We start from the raw sequence: 24,775 nt of genomic DNA, 5'->3' as shown, positions 1-24,775 counted from the left end.
TTCTTCCAGAGAAGAGTAAGAATTATACAAGGTGGCCAACAAGTCTGGAACCAGGGAAGTCTTTTAACAAATGCTTTATTGACACATGATGATTGACAAAATATTAGCATCTTCATTTCTGAACTTTATGGCCACCTATAGACTGCATCTTTGGAATAGGAAGAAAACAAAAACATTCTGCGTTCCCTTAATGGTAAAGCTGTCTTACTCAGTGTAGGTGCAATATACATCTAGTGCAAGATGCTCCAAGCCCACAGACTTGTTCCCTTTACTGACTTCTTACCACCTGCTTGAACCACTCACAGAAAGAAGTTAAACACTGTCAGCAGTAATATTTAGCAGCATGTTCAATACTCGCCTTGAGCAAAAGAAGCCTAACCCATCTCATTGGTCCAGTGATTCCCATACGATCACTACTTCTATGCAGAAGATTGGATCATCCCACGTGTCTTTTATGTGAACATACCCCTGTCTTTTGAGATCTCCCAGAGACAGAAGGTAGAGAGAGATGTGGAAACCACTGTGTTACTGAGTAGCAAGCAGATGAGAGAAGACACAGAAACTAGCATGTCTAAGATGGGAGGGAGAAATAATCACCGAGTGCAATTAGCATCAATTCAATTGTCGTCAAGAGGGTATGGCGGGGGACAAGCTGGAACCACAGCCCTTCAAGTTCTCAGGCTGACAGTAGTGTGGTTCAATAGCCTGTGGAAGGTGGTGTGGGCCAGGGATTCCGCTGCCACCACATGCAAAAAGGCTACGATGGCAGCACATGGCTGTCAACCCATTGAGAGTGAAGGCTCAACGCTGGTGGAAATCCAGTCTGTCCTTGCTTTCACACCTGCAGAGCTACATACAGCTTCTTTTCAAAGGCAGGATGAGCATTTCTTCCTCATGAGTTCTTTCTACCCACTAGATTTTCCTCATTACTTCATCATTTTAACTAGAAAAGATGCTGCAAGCTATCTCTGCTAGCTTCTAATTTGGCCAGGGCACCAGGATGACACACGCATGATTGAGTGAACGATCATGTCCTCTTGGTTCTTCCGACGGTAACAGGCTCAGTATGCTTCTTTGGATTGAATAGGTGTGATCTTGTTTGAGAAAAGTGTGTAAACATAAGGCCATATTTTGTTAGTCTCTGTCCCAGAGACCTGGTAGAGGATCCCGCGCCTCCTGAAAGACAATCCAGATAAACATCATTTAGATTGTTTAACATCACAGGACAGGCAAAGATCCAAGTGAGTTAAAGCAGGTGCCATCCCCTGGTCTGCTTATAGTTTTACAGCCAGCCCTAAGTCAACTTGAATCACTTATTTACATGTCAAAATATCTGAGGCCATTTTTAATTATATAATTATATAACTTTATAATATTACATTTAATATTGGGGGGGGGCTCAGATGGAACATCTGCATAGCATAACACCTCAACGGCAACTACCAAAACCTATCTAACACCCCACACACACACACCTGGGTTTGAGTCCTCATGTTCTAAGAGTTTCTGAATAAACAAGCTGGACCTTACCTCCCCTATACCACTCCACCAACCCACCCACCTTCTGGGAGGTGTGGGCCTTCAGACATGTCTAACTAGAAGCAGCAATACCTAGCCCAGCCTAGTATTTCTCCCATCAGGCCCCTACCTACGGTCTGGCGAACACACACACTCACTTGTATAGCTCGATGACTGGTTTCCCTGCATCCTTGTACTGTCGTAGCTTGGCAGCAACGGCTTCAGGCTTATCATCTTCCTGTTGGACAAGTGGCTCACCAGTGACGTCATCAGCCCCCTAAAACATCAGAGGAACCAGTTAGCATGGCCAACCACTGGGCATTCCCAACTTTCTTATTATACAATAACCACGTGAGCAAAGTGAACTCCAACCACAGCGCACCAAGCCCGGGGCTTCCCCGTGCTGACCTCATGTCCTGAGAAGGGCAATAGATCTTCCGTAACTATTCACATCTTTATAAGCATATCCCCGTGCTACAGCCAAATGGGACTCCCTAAACAACACACCTACACAATGTCATGCTGGTACCACTAATATCCCCCCCACACACACACACAACTGCTTTGTTTTCTAAATTCTGACTTCTTGTGGGAAACAAATTAACTTCAAGAATTGAACTGGGGAGCTAGCAAGCTCACAGGCGAAGGGCTCTCGCTGCCAAATCTGATGATTCTGGACCCACGAAGTAGGAGGCTCCTGCAAATTAACCATAACCCACGACACTTGTGCCATGAACATCCATAATAAAGGCACAAACATTTTAAAATTTAAAAACTGGCTCCATGCATGATGTCCCTAAGGCATATCAAAATAGGCAGGATTCAAATGCCCCAGACCAGAGACAAGCACTCTAAGAAATGAGAAATTTAAATGTATAAGAATTTCAGTGGCTCTGGTTGCACATGCCTTTAATGCCAGCAAAGGAAGAGGCAGGAGGACCTATCTGTCTATGAGTTCAAGGCTAAACCTTATCTACACAGTTAGTTCCAGACCAACCAACAAATTTCCAATTCAGTACTTTGAGTCCTATAGGAAGTACAGCGCAGCAGTAGTATCAGGCCAATACTCTCTGGGGAAAGCTGCAGAGTGAATCTGTCAAAAACAGGCTGGGGAGGAACTACAAGGCTCAGGCAACACAAACCAACCATTAGAAGATGCCCATGTATTAAAATCCTGCTGCCGCTAGGGGTATACAATTTAGAGTGATGACTCAGGACAAGACACATCATTATCACAGGTGGTGTCAGCAAGGCAGAAGAGGAGAGGCCGAAATCTATAATGGCCACAACACTTAGAACTCATTTGAGACACCTGGGCAGTAATGTCACTCTATCATGGGGACACACCAGTGGCTGGTGGAACTAGCCATTCACTTCCACAGCTGAATCTGGAAAAAGCATTGATTGGTTGTGCTTAGGTTCTTTCTGGTAGAGTTGGGCTTTTGGAAAGTAACATGCTAGCTAGCAAGTAAAGCTTTTCAGATATTGGAAGAATTGATGAACTCCTAACCAGGCCAGGACAGGAGCCTTTGAGACAGGCTTCTGTTTTCCTGTCTGTGTTCTCAACCTCCTTTCGTTCTCCCATTTTGTTTTGCTGTCACCATATCTTGGGTTACACTTCAGTGACACACTGTCCACCCAGCCCCTCAGAAGGTTAGGACCCATCTGGTCAACACAATGAAACTGGGTCTATAAAATGAATGAAGACTGAATGTGCAAACCAATTAGCTAGTATGGTGAACAACCAAAAAAAAGGTAGGAGAAAACTAATGTTTATCACAAATGAACTGGCATCAATTAAGGACATTATTGGCACAGTGGCAACCAGTAGTGGTGATACCACTGTAGCTTTTTACTGCTTCCATATATCAGGCTTTTTTTCTGTGTAAAGTTTTGATACTGTGTTACCTATTCCAGTCCAGAAATAACTTTAATCAGTCATTATCAGGGAGTCAGAGAAAAATTAACAGAAAGATAATCACAAGTAGTATGAACCAGGCATGGTGTGCACACCCATAATCTCTCATGCATTTGAAAGACCAAGGCTAGAAAACTTAGAGGCAGGCTATGCTACCTATGGAGAGGGGTTTAATCAGGAAGCAGAGGTATACCTCTGTGGTATGGTTCTTGGTAAATGTACACAAGGCTCAGGGATTCTGATCCCCAACACTGATGGGCAAAATTTACCAATTCTGTAACCTAAAACTTGCAGATACTGTCCAGTTTATTTAAACAATCCTTTAGATGAACATTCCTTCTTATTTGCTTTTGGCCAGCCCAGTCTACAGAGGTAGTTCCAGGACAGGTTCCAAAGCAATACAGAGGAAACCCTATCTCGAAAAACAAACCAAAAAATAAGAAAAATGCCAACTTTCCCAGGTCACCAGCAACGCTTGTCTTGGCAAGTCCTACCTGTCCCCTCTGACTTCTACAGAATTTAGCGTCTTGGCCATTCTTTTTCCCCTGAACAGTGTACTCATGACCCCTATTCCAGCACTCGGTGTATCTTACCAGCACTTGAGGTGGATTGAAGTCCAAGTTATAGACCCTCCCGCTAGAAGGGTGAATCCATCGTCGGCTCAGACGGTCTTTGAGTGTCTCAAAAGGAATATTCAAACTGATCACTAGATCCAAATCACAGATTCTGTCCAAGGCTTCTGCCTGTACTAATGTCCTCGGAAAGCCTAAAGGTCGAAACAAAAATCAATTGCAAAATACTATCCACTGAGTGGGGAATAAGAAAACCTACATAATCCAAAAGGAGTTAACAAAGCATTTAACTGCCTCTGTAAATACGCCCTTGACAGCCCAGCTTACATGGTCTAAGCACATCATGTGACCATGGCCTTTCATTGCCAGCTCTCATGCTTGGTCCAGGAGTCACAGGATTGAAAGTAGACTGCACTGAACTGAAAACCACTAGCCCAGCCAAGGCTAAGAGCTTTGCCTTAACCACCCCCATATGCCGTTGAGCAAGCTGTACTTCTTCCTCCGTCTTCTGCTACAGACAGAGTAGACTCCTATCTGGGGCCTTTTAGCTTACACTCTGTGTTATTTATTCTCAGGTTACCACAAGCAACAGTAGGCACAGCCTTGAAATCAATAGATGCCTTTACCCAGATATTCACCTGTACTTTATGTACCTAACAATTCCATACATGTGAAAAATGTGCCTGGAAAATGGTAGCAAACTCTCATGATTCCATCATTCTGGAGGCTACACAAAGAGTTGTGAATTCCAGGCCAGCTTGTGAAAAAATAAGTGAGATCCTGTCTCAAAAAGAAAAAAAAAATTACCCAAAATACCTAAGCCTGACTGAATGTGGTGGAAGAAACCTTTTATCCCAACACTGGGGCTTTTGAGGCTAGTGTGGTATACATAGCAAGTTCCAGACACTATCATTAGTTAAGCCTGATTTCATAAGTAACTAGTCCTTGTTTTTGGTTATTGCAAGTTACAGGTCGGTCCACTTCTTTAAATGTTTAAAAAAAAAAAAAGCCCAAAATAAAAATCAGGGAGGACTGCCTTGCCTTTTAGTTCATGCCCAAACATTACAGAAACTCAATGGTTAGAAGTGACAGGCCATGAACAGACTCGCCAGGACAGTATCCTAGACCAAAGGCCTAGAAAATAGCCTCCTGGGCTACTGTCACAGGCATTGGAGAACAGGCTGTTACTTTGATTAGATGTAAATCACACGTTCTTGAAATGTGCCATTTAACTACTTTCAAGATTTTGAAATATGACTCTTAGCTTTCTTTCTATTCAGCTTTTTAGGGTTTAGGACTGGAAAAAGAGTATAGACTAGGGTCTTAAGCCCTGAATTCCAAGGGTGGTAGGTGGTGTATTCTACAAACTGGTCTATGGCTCTGTCTCAAGCTGATCTGAGCACATCAAGTTATTTAAGTGTAACTCTACCATCACAGCAGCCAAGAACACAGGAGAGCATGGTGAACCAGGCTCTTGAACCACTGGTAGCAATGTAGTTTTGAAATTTTTGAAATCAACATGTTGACAGTATGAAGACCTATCAATCAAGAATGTCTGTGTGAATGAGTTATTCTTTAGACGGTGGAAAAAGGTTAAGAACTGGACGCATTTTGTTTCTCTGACCTAAGTTAGCATTTGATATGTATCGATTCAAACTCCCTTCTAAAGATTTACCCTTGGAGACTCAAGTTCTTGGAACAATGAGTGTATCTGTTAGGATATTGGCTTTGTGAAAAGAAGCAAGTGAAATTCCAAGTTAAAATACAATCCATTAAAATCTTTGAATAGAAAAATCCATATCAGCCAGGTGGTGGTGGCACATGCCTTTAATCCTAGCACTTGGAAGTCAGAGGTAGGTGGATCACCAGGACGAAGACTGTTACACAGAGAAACCCTATCTCAAAAAACCTAGAGAGTGTAAGAGTAGCCATTTCTGGGGTGTGGAGAGCAACTTAACAAGAGGGATGCTGTATTCTGGAATCAAAACCCAGAACTTGCATTTGTACATGCATTACACATACAAAGGGGGGTTCGGGATGGGGGAGATAGGAAGGAGGAGAAAGGGGAAGGAGGGAAAGACAGACAAGACAGAATACTGATCTGACTGGACAGGCTACTACTCACAATGGTGACCCCAGAGACAGTGCCATCCCAGTGGGGTACTTACCCCACTAAACTTGGTTGCTGACAGATCCTAAAGAGACCTAGTTAATGCCTACTTCTGCCACACCCAGAACACAGAGAGATGCCACCTGGGCAGGGATGCTGAAAGTGGATGCGATGTGTGTGCATGCTTGGTCAACAGGTGGCAGCATTAACAACTTCTCCATGAACAGAGAATTACAACTGGGCAGGGAAGTTGTCCCTGTAAAGAACATTTGGGAGGAGCTGAGGCAGGAGAGCAGCTTGACTTTCTGACCAGTTTGACCCAGACTCAGTTAACAGAGAAAGGGAGAATACTTGCCAATGGGTGTTTGGTTGGAGGTACGCTAGCTGCCTAGGGCATGGCTAAAGGTCTCAGCAAAAAAAAAAAAAAAAAAAAAAAAAAGTGCTTGCCTCTCTCCCTTACAGAGAACTGTCTCCTTCCCTGTCCAGCCACTCTGGGTAGAAAGCTCCAAGTCCCTCATCGCACCACTAACCATAACACCAACAGGTTTGTCTCTGAGTTCCTCAAAAGATTTGTGCAACAGTGAGAAGTAGCTAAGTCTCTTCTGGCCAATGGGCTTTGGTACCTGGTCCTCCCAATCATGCCACAGGCCTGGGGGAGGGGGCAGCTAGAGCAGAATGCCACAGCAACAGCAGAGGAGGGTTCATGTTTTCCTAACTAGGCACACAGTCACAGGGAGGTGCAGGACCACTGCCTGGTAGAAATAACCTGACAGTTCTGCAAGGCCAACATCTGCCTAGATCAGCTGAACCTTGTGGAAAGTCTCTCCCCAACCTATCAAGTCTATGGTTACTTCTGACCATCCCAACTGTAGGCTGAACATCCTTCCCCCAAGGGAAGATGCCCATGAGTGGAAGCAGAAGCTCCCATCTGCAAAACCTTGTACAAAGGCTCCTCTGTTTAAGAACCCTCTCTCTGTTCTCTGTGCACAGACAAGTTGGGGGGAAACTGGTCCCACCGTATACAAAGGGACAAGTTATTTTTACCACAAGACCATTCATTACTGCACTCAGGAAATAGCTGGTAAACATCCCATGAGGGCTCAGCCACTGGTTGCAGGTGAGGTCTTTCTGAAATGAACATAAGGTTCGGAAGTCTTTGCCTTATAAAGTATTTCTGTAAATGCTGACGATCTGTCTATGATCAGACACTGGCAGTGTGAGCCTACACTGCGGATCAAAGAACTAAGAAACCAAATATGCAAATAAACATGATGCCATGTGATTCTCACAAAGAGTGAACCAGACGTGGTGACAATCCTATAATCCTAGCACTCAGGAGGTAGAAGCAAGAAGATTAGGAGTTCAAAGTCATTCTTGGCTATCCAAAGCCAACCCAGCCTACATGAAACCGAGGAAAAATATAATACAAGTGGTGATTGATATTAATAACAATAACACATGCCAATGATTTCATTATGTCCAGAACCTTAAGCACTCCATGCTTGTGGGCCAAGTGTATTTTTGAATGGTGGCACGTGTACTTGGAGAGGCAGAGACAAGCAGATCTGTTGATCTACAAATCAAGTCCTAGGACAGCCAGGGCTGTTACAGAGAAACACTGTCTCAAACAAGCTTCTAACCAGTATTTATTTATAAAACCTTTATGAATGAGAAATAGTTCAAAAGTAGCTTGATGGTATCATGGTTACCAGGTTACCAAAGTAACACACAAAAATCTGATTGTTATGATTTGCATTAAGGTTCCCTAATGGTCCCCAACTGGCAGTTTTTTGCGGGAGGTTATGGAACTTTAAGGAGGGGGTCCCTTGCTGGAAGTTATGTCACCAGTGAGGGTAGCGCTTTGAGAGATTTAGAGCCTTCTCTTTCCTGTGCCCCTTGTATGCAAGTTGAATGTATGAAAGATGATCAGCCGGTTTTCTGCTTTTGCGGATCATATCATGCCTTCCTATGGGATGGGATGGGATGGGATCTATCCATTCAGACCATAAGTCTTTCTTCCCTAAGTTGCTACTGATTATGGCATCTTACCACAGCAAGATCACTTGGGAAATAATTGGGTACACAGGAAGGCAAGGGTTTCTCTGTGTTGCTCTGGAGCCTGTCCTGGATGGAACTTTGTAGACCAGACTGGTTTTGAACCAACCCGCCTCTGCCTGTTTGGTTTTTTTAAGATATGGCTTCACTACATACATAACCCTGGATGGACTGTATGACATCAAACTCAGATCTGCCTGAGAGAGATTATAGCACACCTATAGGTCAGAGGACAACTTTTCAGAACTGGCTCTCTCTAGCCAACTGTGGGTTCCAGGAGTCACACTGAGGCCCTCAGGCTTTGAGTGACAAGCACTTTCACCAATGGAGCCATCTCACCAGCCATAATCCCTCCTTAAATCTTTTTCCTTTCTCCTTCACTATCACCAGCAGAATCAGCTACACTTGACTTCTTTAGAAAAATACACAGGAGGACATACTGCCTCAAAGTGGAGGCTACAGTCCATTTTCCAACAGAAACTCCTCAGTAACCTTCTAAACAGATCTACCACATCCAGAATCACACACTATCACACTATCACAAGGGCAACAGGAAAAACTGCTCTAGGCATTCGCTAAAAGATGTGATGAAACAAATGTATTGCTCATTCCCCGTAGACAGCTGCTGCCCAGCAGGAAATGGTACTCTTCAGAGGTCAGCCTCACAAAGGAAAATACAGAGAAGAGGTCAAAGCCGGCTAATCTGCTAAAAACAACTCTGCAAAGACGGAACACAACCCTCAGCCCCAGGACCCCTGCTCCACTTTCTCTAAATGCATCTCCTTCGAAGGCCCAAGTCAGTAGGCAGGCATGCTGATCTCACGTCTGAGATCACTCTCCAGGAAGAAATGCAGGCATGGCAGAGCAGAAAATGAATTCATAAAATTTCCTTCAGGAAGAACCATTGAGTTCGGTCCTGTTCACAATGAAATACAGCCCGCTTAATACAGTTCCCGCTTCTTAAAAATACAGCCCAGTTAGATACAATTCCCACCAAGGCCCATTTGTAACTGATTGCAAAATAATCTGGCAACAGAAAAAGTTTCTGAGTTCAAAAGTCGAGCTATGTGTGATCTCATTGCTGCCTTGCACTAGCCATTATACTCAAGGCCAGCACCTGAATGAAACATAATGAGCTACGGTCAGCCTAAGCTACAGGGTTAGGGCAAAGATTGTTCTTACCATAATGGTACTGTTCGTGGTTTGATGACTCATGAGGCAGAGGCAGGAGGCTCTCTAGGGAGTCCTGATCTATGGAGTCCTAGGCTAGCCAATGCTACACAGTCCCTGCCCCCAAAATAAACCAACAAAATGTAATCATTATCATACCTGTCTTATTACCATGTCTATATTCCTTTTTTTAGACGTTTACATTCATTTATTTATTTGGGAGGAGTGGGCAGGAAAGAGTGGTCCTGTGATGGTCAGAGGACAACTTACAGAACTTAGTTTTGTTTCCCCAGCATTAGGCCCAAAGGGTCAAACTCAAGTAGTTAGCCTTGGGATCAAGCACCATAACCTGATGAGCACTCTAGAAAGCTTTGTATACCTATTATTTTCCAAATTGCAAGAGTGCTTTCCATGAAAACAAATGCTATAATTAATTAGGATGAGTTGGGCACATCCCCCAAAGGTTCACATTCTGAGATGTAGTAACCAGTGAGACAACGCGTGTAAGATCATACGACTTTTCAGAGGTACAGCCTAATGGGAAGGTAGGGGTGTGTCCACTCCTTGGAAGTAACTACTATGGTTCTTGAGGATGCCAGTCAATCCCCATAAGACTTGTGCAGCATCAAGGAGCATGGCACCCTACCAACTCTGGCTTCCTTACATCATGCACCTCTCCTTGTGCGTGTGCTCTTACTGAGGTGCAATCAATCATGACATGTTGCAGTAGAGACTGTCCTCACTAAGCAGGCAGGCAGAGATAATCTCGCCACACTTCCATTTGCTGCCTTTGCTTCATGTCTGCTGTTGATGGTGTGATCCCTCTGCTTCCTGCTCCGTCCGGCTCCCATTATGGACTCTGGAGCCCTAGCATAATAAAAATTAAGTCGTCCTTCCACAAACTGCTTTTGGTAATGGTATCTCATCACAGCAACAGAAGAGTAACTAATATACATGCCCCACACACAACTTCAAACTAAACAAAACTTTTTCTTCACCGGTTACTCATCTATTGGTGAGAGCTGACCAATGCACCAAATAAAAATCTTTTGAAAACCAACCATGGCAGCTCATATCTGTAATCCCAGCATTTGGGAGGCTACAGAGGGGTTTACCGGGAGTTTGAAGTCATCTGAGCTACACAGTGCAGCTCTACTTCAAAGCACAAAATGGGTGCTTCTTTTCCAAACGCTCAGAAGGTAGAAAGGTCTGTACATTTTAACAAGGATGGTGCTGGCCAGGCAGAACACACTCCATCCCCCACCGACTTGGTGTTCCCTTGGCTTGAGTCCACTGAACTGATTTCCACCCACGGTTAGCAGAATGCCTCTCCAAAGCCATATGGACCAAGATGATGAATCATCTGTCATCCAGAATTCCTTCTAAGACAGGCCTCTACACATTCAATCACCTTTAGCACGCTCAACGAGCTTGCCCTCTGCGAAGCACAATCATGTTCCTTACAACATAAGGGGCCTAAAGTAGAACATGGGGACCAGGCAAGCCTTACACCCACACTATGCCAAATGGACAGCTTCCAGGGCTTTGAAGAAAAATCAAAACTGAAAATGGCCAGATGGGTTTTCAGGAAGATGAAAACTAACCCAGTTGGGAGACTGACGCACTTCACTAAAAACAGGCCAGTGATGTAAAAGGTCTAACTATTCTCTGAGACAAAAGCAAGTAGGAAACAAGCCATATGTGCTGCAAGGCTCATTTTTAAAGTTTCTCTCCCCCGCCCCACCCCCACCAAAGGGGTTCTGTCTTTGAACCTGAGATCCACCTGCCTCTGCCTCCCAGGACTAGGATTAAAAGCATGTGCCACCACCATCACCAGCTGAAAGCCCTGTACATAAGATCTTCATGGCATTTACTTAAATGTTACATTCCTAAGCATTTTGCACCCAGTCATTCATCTCATCCTTAAACTCTTTCTTAATCCATCTTCCACAATGAATCAAATGCACAGAAAACTATGGTGGCCTGGCCCAAGGTTACACTCTCCCAAGGAGAAGAGGTAAGTTAAGAACCAATACCCATTAGCGGCCTCTTGAGAGGAATAGAGAGATATGATCACTAAAAGTAGACAAGGCCTTATGATTAAAGAACTTTAAAGAAATTATTGACAGGGATTGGCAAAGCTAGAGTTTACCACCCCCCCAAAAAAATTTTTTTTGGGGGGGAAACAGGTATAGGACTGCAAGCCTATAATGCCACTGCTGGGGGTAAATGTCATCCAGCTGTGAGCCCAAGCCATGAGACTATCCCAACTGATGCAATAGTGGCATGCCTGTAATAGGGATAGTAACCAACTGCTTTCCAGTTGGGTGTGAGGTTCAATCTATAGGAAGGAATTCACAGCAGGGAAGAGACTGCTGCTGTTTTGCTAAGTGGCCATGATACATCCTGCCTGTCAAGCTGACTTCTAAATATTTATGTTTTGTGACCACAGATTAGTGCCTCCATCAAGTTCAGTCAAAGAAGCTTCTGTGTGCCATGGGTGGCAGTTAAAGTAGACGCTGTTAACTGTTCAAAGGGCTAAGAATAAGTGCCTGCTTAGTATTCATCCCTTAACAGGGCACCAGTGTTACCAACCTACCTGCACCCATAACCACATCCGCTGAGGCTCAGAAACCACCACAGATACACAGTGTGTGCTGGCTACTTGACTGAGAAACTGTCTCCAAACAGGCTGTAGGCATTTTCTTAATTAGTGATTGCTATGAGAAGGCTCAGTCCATTGTGGGTGGGGCCGCCCCTGGGCTGATGGCCCTGGGTGCTACAGGCTGAATGTGCAAGTAAGTCCATGTCCTCTGCATCAGCTCCTACCTCCAGGTTCCTACCCTGGCTCCCTTCTGTAATGAACTGTGATGGGGAAGTGTAAGCAAATTGCTTTTGGTCATGGTGTTTATTCACAGCAATGGGAACACTAAAACAGGGTGAGAAGCGTAAAAGCAGCCAGACAAACGAGTTGTAGAATGCTGTCTTCTAAGCATGACACGGTTGGCCTTTGCACTTTTGAACTCTGGGTGGTTGTTATTACTTACACGAGACCTGCCTAAAACTGGACCCATTGGCATTCTGTCCTGAAAAAGTTCACAAGGCTCTGCCACTCCCTGAGGACTCACAGGCAGTTAAGTACAGGAGAAAAGGACTTTCTTTGGTGGTACAGTGGCTGGTAAGTTGTCCTGTCTCCTATGACTAAGCCTTCCCCCCACTGCTCCTTAATTAAACTCACTGGGGCACACAAGTACAAAAATAGAATGGGGACTAGTTGGGAAAAGGGAAGATCAGTCTGGGTGGACAACAGATGAAGAGCAAATATGATCAAAACACATTTATATACAAAATACCATCATGAAACTCATACAATTAACATATCAAAAGTATCTGAGTTATCTCTCCTTGGTTATTTGGATCACAGTGACATACAATTTGGAATAACATGCACAAAATCAAAAGGACTTTCTTTTGCTTTTTTTCTTGAAAGTTCAGCAAACACTAGGCTGAGTCATACCCCATTTACTGTACCTACCCTCACACAAATCCATATTTTCTGTATCACATTTTTCTACCTAGGGAACATTCATCTTCTCGCTTATATTTTATGGGTGTGTATGTTTGCTCAAATATTTGCATAAAGTGCCATGTACATGCCTGGTGCTCTGAGAGGTCAGGTTAGTTACTGGATCCCCTAGGCCTGGATTTATAGACTCAAGTGAGCTACCAAGTTTGTGCTGGGAAGCAAGCTCTTGCAGAGACCTGGCATTAACTACTGAGGCCTCTCCAAGCCCCACTTACCTCCAATGCACTAACCTAACCCTTTCTTTCATCCCCTGTGTTCTCCCTCAGACAACCATAAAAACACTTATTTTCTCTTACACTGTTTGTAGCTTTTTTTCCTCTTTTTAAACATTTCTTTACATGGCTTACTCCTTTCTGGAGACAGCTATTAGCATCTTTTTTTTTTAAGGTCTTAAACTATTTACCAAAGGGGAGATCAAATAAACATCCTTAGAGACACATCCCTAGGCAGAAATTAAGAATGGAATGTAATTGGTTATTTTACCCTTTCCTCTTTGTGGGGCTCATGACCCAGCCCCCAAATAAATACATACACAGAGGCTTATTGTTACTTATGAATGCCTGACCTTACTTAGCAGCTCACTTTCTAGCCAGCGTCTCAAATTATCCCATCTATTTTTTTTTTTTTTTTTTTTTTTTTTTTTTGCCTCTGGGTTTTTACCTTTCTCTATTCTATATACCTTTCTTCTTACACAGTCACTGGCAGGGTGGCTGGGCCCTGGTGTCCTCTCCCCCTCCTGCCAGCCCCACCTGTTTCTCTCCTGCCTAGCCACTGGCTGTGCAAAGTAACAGCTTTACAGAGTTAAACATTCCACAGCATAAAGAATAATGCAACGGAATGGTTACATCATAAAAATAAGGCTAATCAGTCAAGAGAAAAACAAGAAACTCAGAGTTGGAATTTGTACAACCCTGGTGAATGAAAACACCTCTTAATTTAGCTCATCATGGACACCACGGAGCTAAGGCAAGGGCTGCATGCTTCCCTCAAATTAAAGCTTTTACGATAATGGTCAGCAGGCAGAAAATTTAGATGCATCACCACACTGGGTTTCCATGGTGTCAAATTATAATATTAATATCGATGACAGCTTTGGGGGAGGGACAACTAATGAACTGTAATGTAAACTGTGGGTTCGATTGATCAAGGGTGCTAAATCCAGCCTGCCCATTACCCACTCACCGTCTAGCAGCCAGTGCTGTGTGCTCCGGGCCTCTAGTTCTGACACCATTAGACGTGTGATCACATGGTCTGGAACCAAAAGACCTTTTTCTAGGTACTGCTTCACCGTGTCACCAACTTCTGTTTAAGAGATGGGGAGAAAAAACACTCAACAAGGCTTTCAAGATAGGTATGTTGGCACAAGCCTATAATCCCAGCCCTCAAGAGGGTCAGAAGTTCAAGGTTTTATCCTTAACTACCAGCAAGATGTAGGCCAACCTATGTGATGTTTCCAAAATTGGGGTGGGGGGAGATAAGTTAATAAATAGGTTCATCATCCATGACATGGTAGCAAAGTTGAATGGAGGTAACTATTATAGTGTTTAATATTAGCTTTTCTTACATTGGGGCACTGTTCAAGAAAAATGGCCCAAGAAGATTAGAATGAGGAGGGAGATTGGAAACACACTGGAGTTAAGCCACCGCCTGGGCTGCAAGACCCCAACAGACAACGGTAACAAGAACAGATGCATGGCACTGCATGCCTTTAATCCCAGCATTTGGGAGGTGGAGGCAGGTGGGTCTCTGAGTTCCAGAGGCTAACCTGGTCTACAGAGTGAGTTCCAGGACAGCCAGAGCTACACAGGAAGACACTGTCTTGAAAAGGGCCCCAAACAGGTATTCATCAAGCAGTGAGGGAAGATGGGAGATGGCTCAGCCATTCTCTGGGAGACACCAGGGAACGTAAACATTCCAATTGGCACTGGGGAGGAGGATGCAGGTAGATCTGAGAATGAGGCTGGTATAGTTCACAAAGCAAAATCCATGCCAGTTAGGGCTACATTTACACCTTGTCTCAAAAAAAAAAAAAAAAAAAAAAACATCAAACAGGTAAGTATGGCTATCCACACCTATTATCCCAACACTAGGCAGGCCAAGATAGAAGGATCAGGGGTTTAATAAGGCTACATTAGAAAGACTGTCTCCCAAAGCTTTAACATGCATCCACACATATATGTTTCTTTTCCTGAGCCTCAATATCTAGTGACAGCACAGTTTGTAATGGTAAAATTGGTGTTATTAATGGACTGCCATACTTCAGGAGAAAAAAACACCCAACAATTTTTTGTATGTAGGAACCGTTATCTTACATAGGACTGGCAGATAAAGGACTGGGTTAAACCTACAATCTCTCTAAGAACTGAACATTTTGTACAAAAGTAAAGTCCTTGCTACCTTGGGTAGCAAGAACAGACTCTAGCAAATTGCCTCTTACCTCCACTCATGCTTTTATTTAGCGCACACATGCACACTAGGGTGGGTGCATGGATGGGCAGACAGACAAGCACAGGTAGGTAGACAAACAGACAAAGTAAGTAGAATATTTAAGAATATTACCAGGAAAGTGCCTGAGACGTATTTTGGCCCCAGGCTTTCCTTAAATTTGTGTAGATCCATTGCTTCCCCAGCTTGAGTCTACATTCTTATCCTCAAGTGAAAAGCAAGCACTCAATCCCCAATTTACAGCAGCTAAAAATGGCAGATCCACAAGTTCTATCCAGGCCCAACTGTTATATCTACAATACAACTGCTACCCAAGAGCCAAAGGGACAGCCTACTGTTAAGATGTGCCTTCCAACATGACAAGGAAGCTATACCCATGAAATCTCAACAACTGGCTTCCTAAACAAGATCTGAACAGTAATTGCCAGTTGATTAACACAGATGGGGAAATCTCTTGGGGCCCCACACAGTTACTGACTGATAATGACAGAGGCAGTCAGCTCTAAAAGCAAATACACACAAGCAACACTAAAATACTCAAATATTTATGTATATTCCCTCATTCTTTCTTTCAAGGAGACAGGCTGTCTCCGGGTAGCCCTGGCCATCCTGTAACACACTACATAAATCAAGCTGGCCTCAAACAGAATTCTGGGATCCACCCATCTCTGCCTCTGTTTTCTCCATGTAGCCTTGGCTGTCCTGGAAATCACCAGGTTGGCCTCAAACTCACATTATATTTTAATTAAAAATATAACACAGGTCCAAGCCAGATATGCCTAACCACAGGGTTAAGGCAAGGAGACTACAAAGAAAACCAACTGCAACCAACACAGTCAAGGCATCTCAAGCCTGGATGTCAGGTAACATGCCAGCAGAAGAACCCAAAAACTCAGCCGTATGCAAGTGTGCACTAAGATTGGTAGGAATGGACACCTGAGACAGCTCAGTAGGTAAAGCTGCCAGGCTTAACCAACTGAGGACCTGAAGATTCATTCCCTAGGGCCAAAATGGTAGAAGAATTGATCCCACAAGCTGTCCTCAGACACACTTCACCATAGCACAAACACACAACTTTTGAAGGAATCACGTTTATTCAACAAGTAGTATTAATTGCAAACTATATGGTGGATTATACAGAGATGAACAGTTCGTTCCAGCTTACTGGTAACAACATGTAACTGGTAACAACAATGACATCATTAGTTGAGCATTTGACACAGTGAAGCACTACTATGCTTCAGGTAGTCACGTGCTCTGCCCTGAAACCCTCGTTAAGGTCCTCACCTCCAGAGATGAGGTGTGGCAGCTTCATCAGCATAATTCACACACCATTTCCCTTTATAACATACCATCCAGTGACTTTTAGTACATTCCTAATGTGGTACAACTGTTGCTAGTGCTGAATTAAGGTTTCTGTTGCGGCTGCTGTTCTTTGCACCTGAACACATCCATAGCCTTATGTCTGAAAGGTGAGCATTCCACCAGTGGTGGACATCCGGCACCAATTCCGAATTTCAAAAACAAGTTTTATTTATTTAACAACCCACTCCCTTCCCTCCCTCCAGCACAGCCTCACTCTGTAATAATTATTTTTTCTAACTTTATTTGCACACACTCACATGCATGCATAGAGGAATCAAGAGTCAGAGAGTAAGGGTGAAGCATAATTAATGACAGGGAAGACAGACTGAGACTTAGTTCAATCCTGCTATCTTGAGTGCTCATAAAAATTGGGTGCATGTAGCCAGGCGGTGGTGGTGCACGCCTTTAATCCCAGCACATGGGAGGCAGGGATAGGTGTATCTCTGTGAATTCAAGACCAGCCTGGTCTACAGAGTGAGTTCCAAAGCTACACTGGGGGGGGGGGGGAATGGTGTGAGTACAAATGGATGAAAACCCTGGCGATTGGAAAAAACTATCCCAAAGGCAAGACTGAGTTCAAGGCCAAGGAGACACTATCAAGGGAGATGAGGAGAAACAGGTGAATGGGGGGTGGGGGGGGGGTAGAGAAATGATAGTGACAAGGCTGGGGAACAATTTCAGTTGGTAGAATGTTTGCTCTCAAGTCCCCGGGTTCTATCCCATTGGGGCCCAGGGCCAAGTGTGATATTGCATGCAGGAACCCCAAGGCTGGCATCACACTACTGTTCTTAGTTTGTGGTTTCAAAACGTAGAGATAGAACATGTTTACAAATAAATACCTGGCTTCCACCAAATAGGATCCCAGAGTCTATACTGCTGACTCATCTCTTGAGCAAAGCCTTTGAAAGTCTTCCCTGCAACACCCTCATGCAACTGACTCTGTGCTGTTGCAGTCTGTAGTACTGCTTCACCCAAGCGATCCTTTCCCAACAGGCTCACCTGAGTCACTTAAAGCCTCACGGAACCACATGCCCAATCATCTGATTTCTTTGTTATTATTTCATGTGTGTTCAGTGTTTTTACTGTACATTATGTTTGTACCTAGTACCCACAGAGATCTCCTGGAGTTACAGTTGTGAGGCATCATGTAATCGGGTTATCTGACTTGCCATCTTTTCAGTGTTAACAGACAATACTGGAGGACATGAGAATAGTCAACGCTCAGTTAGGACCAGGCGGGGTCACCAATTCCCTTCATAGCAAACACTTCCTATTATGCCTCATCAGAATGACTCAACATGTGACCAGGAATTTTTGCTGTGATTTAACAATATCTTGGGATCTCAGACTAAACTGGCCCAGAAGCAAAGGGAGGAAGAGGGGAAAAAAGCATTGGATTTCATCTTGAAACTGTAAATCTCACCTTTCTAACTAAAGATGAACTGGGAAGGAAAATGCTGAATAAGACCCAGTAACCCAGGGGCTGGAGAGATGGCTCTAGGTGCTCTTGCAGAAGAGATAGGTTTGATTCCAGCACCCACAAGTAGCTTACAAAGAACTCAACACCCTCTTCTGGCTCTCTCAGGGACCAAGCACGCAAGTGGTACACACACAAAACACATGCATAAATAAAAAATTAAACTAAAACATAGTTACCTTTAGCCTGCTCTCTACAGGGACCATCCACTCCATGATTATTTCTATTCCAACAGGCTCCTAGACACCCCAAGGTGCTTTCCTTGCTACACAATGGCCGGTGGGGTCCCAGCCCCATGACTTCCAGCCATGAGCTTACTCCAAACAAGTCTGTGGTCTCCAAAGTAACATAGCTCTTTCAAATAGCACATACCTGAAGCTGAATGCTCTACCAGGGAGACTAATTTTAGAGACACTTCAAAATGTTCACACAATCCACTGCCAGAGAGAAAGGAGAAAAACACAGGCGTAGCATTCAGAATTGCCCAGGGCTGCTCTCCAAAGGGTACACAAAGAGAAAGGCATGTTTGCTAGAGTGACTTCCTCCCTTTTTCCTTAAACCAGGGCACCTAAGAGATGATGACTGTGACCCATGCAGTATACACTCCTCGCCCACCAAGGCAGCAACTGAATAAAGCAGCCACTGAAATTAAGTTGTTTTAAAGTCGCTACACTCCAAGGGTATAAACAGATTCCATTGCTGTGCTGCTTAAAATGACAAACAAGTCCCACAGTGGTCCTATGATCTCCACACATGTGCCGTGGCATGTACTTACATGTGCATCCGTGCACAAGTTAGATAAAAATAAACAAATACACCATTTATGCCCATTTTGGTCTTCAGTAAACCTACGAGCAACTACAATTATGTTGTATACATTAACAAAATAAACCTATACTTTGAAAATTATAGCGTAGGCCGTAGTAGTGCACACCTACAATCCTAGCACCTTTGGGAGGCTGAAGCAAAAGATGAATGGGTTCTGGGCCAGTCTGATCTACACAGAAAGAACTTGTCTCAAAGAGGAGATACTGTCACAAAGAGACCACTATAGCAGGGTCTGGGTCCTCAGAAGGAACAGCTGTGACAGGGTCCTAAACAGACCACTGGTCTGCACAACTTAACACTTCCACAGCTTATTCTATACCTTCTTATGGCCCCCTTCAGGGGCCACTTATCACATGAGACAGATTTAAGAGATAACTAAAAGTGCCAGCCATAGTGCCTGAGGCTGCCTAGGCTACATTGTTGAGTTCCAGCCCTAACTGAGCTACAGATCTCCATCCAAAACAGTAAGAATCTAAAAGCAGCAGAACCAGAACTACAAAAATAATTTTTTAAGGTCCAGAAGCATGCTTGCCAGCTCCAGTGAGTTTCTGGCTTCTGTCCCCAGAACATCCTGCCACCAGCAGCAGTTCCAGCTACATAGAGGGAGTGCAGTTTAAGCAGCAGGCTCAGTTTGGCTAGGCTCCTCTGCACATCAGCCTGGGTAGTCGGTGCTGCAACATGACATTCAAAACACCTCTAGTGTCAGACAGTGATTCACAGCCTCCTGCCTTAGCCCCTACTAGCCAGACTGATAGTAATGATGGGCTATTTTACAATTTTCCACTGAGGTCTGTGACAAGCTCACTCTATAGACCAGGTAGTCCTTAAGTTCAGGTTTATCCCTAACTCCAGCAATCCTGAGCCTCCGTAATAACTGGGCCCACTGTAGATGCCAGATGCACACTCAGCAGGCCCATTTATTGAAATATTTCAGTACAAAGAGAAATGCCAAAAGCTAAAAAATCTCCAAAAATTCTAACCCAAAACAGGACTTAACCTTGTACTTCAAGTCAATTCTCAAGTTTGTTGGGTCTGGTCTTTACTTCCATTTTTAACTTCTGGAGGCTCTGGGCTGGTCACAGTGGGTGAGGTCCTTGCCCCCTGGTCCCACATGATGGAAGGAGAGAAAACTTCCAAAATCTGTTCCCTGACCTCTATACACAAACCCTGGCTCGTGCACCACTACCCAGGTTGCCTGGAAACTCCCCTCTTCCCCTCTTGACTCAGCCCCTCAAGTGCTGGGACCTCAAACTGGCATTCTGAGCTTGATATAAAGAAAGTACGGACGGACAGACGGTACCAGCTACCTGTTCCACGGGCTGACATGGAGGATTTTTGAGCCCTGAAGCTCAAATCAATTGTGTAGTGTACTGACCTGCATCCATGCTAGGCACCTATGGTGTCACTGTCTGAAGAGCCACCTACTTTCATGTGCCCCAGCCTGGACATTGCAAAAGACTTCTCTTAAAAAATAAAACACTTGGCATCCTGCTCATTTGTTAAAATACTAATTATGTTATTGGAGGGCCCCCCTCTTCTTTTAGAGGGGGGTCTTACTCTGTAGTCCAAGCTGTTTGTTTATTATTTAAGCTAGGTTGGAATCTGCTCTCAACAATCCTCCTGCTTCAACTTCCCAAGTGTTAGGATTATAGGTATGAGCTCCCACACTGGCTTAAAAAAAAATAGGAAAAAACTATTTCATAGATGATGAAAAGATGGCTCAGAGGACCCAAGTTCAGTTCCAAGCTCTCAAGTCAGGCAGATCAGAAACCCCTGATGACCTCTTGTGGCCTTCCTGGGTACCTGCACTCACTCATGTGCATACCTCACACAGACACATACATACAACCATGTACACACACAAAGCATACATACAAACATAATTAAAAATTAAATACTAAAAAGAAAGCTATGGGACCTGAAAATGAACTCAGCAGATCAGGATTGAATTCCTAGCAACCATATGAAAGCTCACAAATAAAAATCTTTAAAAGTCTCTTTTTTCTTTCAAGTGATGTAAAGCTATGAAGATTTCTCAGTATCCCTCACATTTCCAGCAACACCCACTGACTTGCCTCACTTTAGCCCTAGCCCTGCCAATACTCCAAGAAATCCTCCAATAGCTCTGCCAAAGGTTGGCTACCTCACCTCAGGTCACAGGGTACCACTGAGAGCCCAAGGTCTGAAATGGGCAGGTGCCACTGAGAGCTCTACATCACTAAAATGGGCTGGTTAGCTTAAACACATACAGCTTTGGAATTCAGAGAGTTAACAAATTAGGGCAGGGGAGATTGACAGTAAGTAGTAGAGTGCTTGTCATGCAATTGAGAAAAATGGAGTTCAATACACAGTACCGATGTTAAAAGAAAAAGTCGCCATGGTGGCCCTGGGGCTCTAACCCAAGATCTTAGCTTAACTGAGTTAAGAAAGTGAGAGACTATCTCTATAATTAAGATGGGAGAACTAGAGAGATGACATTGGTTAAGACCACTGGTTGTTCTTGTAGGACCTAGGTTCCACTCCCAGCACCCACCCATATGGTGGTTCACTGCCTATAATTACAGAACATCCAGTATCCTCTTCTGACTTCTAAGGGCCCCAGGTACCCATGCATGCACTCACCAATGCTCAAAGTCTCGAAAAAAAGATGGGAGCCAGTGTGATGGAACATGACTTAATTCCAGCACTCAGGAGGCAGAGGCAGGCAGATCTCTCTGAATCTGGGGCCATCCTGGTTTAACAGATTGAGTTTTAGGACAACTGGGGCTACACAGAGAAATCCTGTACAGAAACAGATAAAGCTGGACCCAAGGCTGAATTCAACACAACACAACACACCGCACACAACACACCGCACACAACACACCGCACACAACACACCGCACACAACACACCGCACACAACACACCGCACACAACACACCGCACACAACACACCGCACACAACACACCGCACACAACACACCGCACACAACACACCGCACACAACACACCGCACACAACACACCGCACACAACACACCGCACACAACACACCGCACACAACACACCGCACACAACACACCGCACACAACACACCGCACACAACACACCGCACACAACACACCGCACACAACACACCGCACACAACACACCGCACACAACACACCGCACACAACACACCGCACACAACACACCCCACACAACACACCCCACACAACACACCCCACACAACACACCCCACACAACACACCGCACACAACACACCCCACACAACACACCCCACACAACACACCCCACACAACACACCCCACACAACACACCCCACACAACACACCCCACACAACACACCCCACACAACACACCCCACACAACACACCCCAATAGTGTAGGAAAGTAGGGCTATTTTTCTCAGAGGTGCCTTGAAATTATTCAATTATCTGAATAGAAAGTGGATATAATATACAGAACAGACAGAAGCTAGACAAATGGGCAGCGGCTTCTTGATAATCATTTCAAGGACCTAGCTTTCATCTCTGTAGGGAGTGGGGGGAACCACAACAACTGGACTTATGAATTGATGGAAGAGGCCACTCTCAAAGCCTGGGGGGGGGGGGGTGAGCTGTCAGCTGCCACAGAAGGAAGCAAGCTAAAATGGCCAGCCAACTGGACAGAATGACCCAAAAATCCCTTCCAATTCTAAGACATTTAAGAAACTGAATAATTAAAACTTACCAGGTTCATTGTTATGCATAGCGTTTAGCCACTAAGAACTCTGGAAAACCAAACAAAACAAAACTGTGGAGATTTTTATACTGCCTCCAAGATGCAGACTTCATTTCCCTAAAACTAAGGGGTCTGGAGTTGGTACAAGTCAAAAACCAACCTTCTGGAAAAAAGAAAGTGGGTCCTAAGATGTTACCCATCGGTACCATTTAAGGAAAACTCCGGAACTATATATCTCATGCTCAGTCTATCTGGCTACTCTACTGCTGCTCTCTAAGGTGACTAATATCCAAAATAAGACCGTAACACTGTCAGATGGAGCACAGCCAGCATTTGGAGGCAAAGGCAGAAGATTTGAAGCCAGAATCTACAAGCAGTACAAGATTGACAGAGGCTAGAAGGCCGGAATCTGGTGTGGGCTGCCTGCTAATGGGCACAGGGTCTGAGACAAGGTGATGATAGCGGATTTACCACTCTGTAAAATACACTGAATACTATTTCTTTGGGAGTACTTCTCTTCTAGGTTTTGGTTGTTGATTTATTTGTTTTTGTTTTCTGTTGTGTGGTGCTCATTGGCATGTTGGCCTTGAACTCACAATCTCCTGTTGCTTGCTTGCATCTGCCTCCCTAATGTTGAGATTACAGATGTAGGATGTGGTGCTCAACTGCTCTGTGTAAACAAACTGTTTGGTGGAGAGCAAATAGAGCTTTACATCAGCTGACAAAAACTCCCCAGGCTGGCCTTGAACTCAGTCCTTCTGCCTCCACCTCTGCAGAAGTTGGGGTTGTAGCCTATGCCATCACACTTAGCTTGATTTGTAGTTATGTTTGGCTTGTGGTGGTGGGTAACTGGAACATGTGGTCTTTAAAGTGTCTTGGCTTATGGGGGATGTCAGACCTATTCTCTGCTTCTGCAGGGTCTCTCTTGCTCCTTGTGCATGTGTTACAGTCCCACAAGCTTCCAGGTGAGTTTCCTACCTGCCTATAGGAGTGCTGGAATTACAGGAGCATGCCAGCCACCACACACAGCTTGTAACTTGGGTTCCTGAGTTCTGGGACTTGAAGTCTTCAAGCTTAGACAGCAAGCACTTTTACCCACTGATCTCATTTGAACATTTTGGGGGGCGGGGGCTGTTTGGTTGGTTTTGGTCTTGTAAAACAGTGCTTCTCTGTAGCTTTGGAGCCTGTCCTGGGCCGTAGAGATCCACCTGCCTCTGCCTCCCAGGTGCTGTATGTAATTAAAGGCATGCATCACTACTGTCCAACTCATTTGAAGGCCAATTTTACTGCAATTTTTCTCAGGAAAGCTGGTTTATATATTAACAGCAATAGAAATGCATATCTCTAATAATGAATCTGACCACTCGGGAAACCCCTTCCTCCATCGGTGGAGCAGGTTCTTTCCCCCTTTCCAACTTTAACTTTGCTCTTCCCCCAAAAAGGACCTCCAGATCGCAGCTCCACCTGGAGCTGTTTTAACATCTCCTGAGAGACCGGGCTTTAGTCTCATCTCACTGTAGTTCTGTGGTAGAGTGCTTGCCCACCCTGCATGAATGAAGTGGCCTTCCAGGGACCAGTCATCATCACTGTGGTATGCCACCTTCTTGATATACATACACAGAACACAAAAACATAAGAAATGCCACACTTTACCCTGTTGAACTAATGTCAAAAGCCTCTGAACTCAACTGCCACTGATTGACTTGCTATTCAATGGTGAGAGACTACAGCTGAAGCCATTAACAACCAAACCAAGGGGAGCCTGTCACTGGGAGGAGAGCGTGAACACCCAACTGAAGGTACAGATGGTGTGAAGGGAAGTCCCAGAAAAGAGCCACCTGCAGTGGGAACTGTGGAAGAACTCCAAAGGCAAGGCTGAAACCAGAGTCAGAAAATGAAAGTCACCCCAGGGAAGTCACATCTGAGCAATGTCCCCCGTCCACGGGGTCTCTGACTTCAACACTCCACCCGCACACGCACGCACCCGCACACCTTGCTGGAACATCATGAGACCTGAAACTTGAACCC

At 44.5% G+C, this 24,775-nt stretch overlaps 1 protein-coding gene across 1 annotated transcript in view; it reads right to left on the bottom strand.

Moving 5' to 3' along the window:
* Positions 1 to 725: 725 nt before the first annotated feature.
* Ak4 (adenylate kinase 4) overlaps positions 726 to 24,775 on the bottom strand; it is a 32,861-nt gene continuing 8,811 nt past the window's right edge. The window contains exons 2-5 of the mRNA XM_051188248.1: positions 14,112 to 14,231; positions 4,030 to 4,202; positions 1,677 to 1,795; positions 726 to 1,176 (exon numbers count right to left, since the gene is read on the bottom strand). Coding sequence (XP_051044205.1) covers positions 1,062 to 1,176; positions 1,677 to 1,795; positions 4,030 to 4,202; positions 14,112 to 14,231 — 527 coding nt within the window. The 3' untranslated portion in view covers positions 726 to 1,061. The remainder of the gene's footprint in view (positions 1,177 to 1,676; positions 1,796 to 4,029; positions 4,203 to 14,111; positions 14,232 to 24,775) is intronic.

Source organism: Phodopus roborovskii, unplaced genomic scaffold (assembly GCF_943737965.1).
Source record: "Phodopus roborovskii unplaced genomic scaffold, PHOROB, whole genome shotgun sequence".
Lineage (NCBI taxonomy): Eukaryota > Metazoa > Chordata > Mammalia > Rodentia > Cricetidae > Phodopus > Phodopus roborovskii.
The sequence above is the reverse complement of the archived record's forward strand: the minus strand, read 5'-3'. Positions and strand labels throughout refer to the sequence as shown.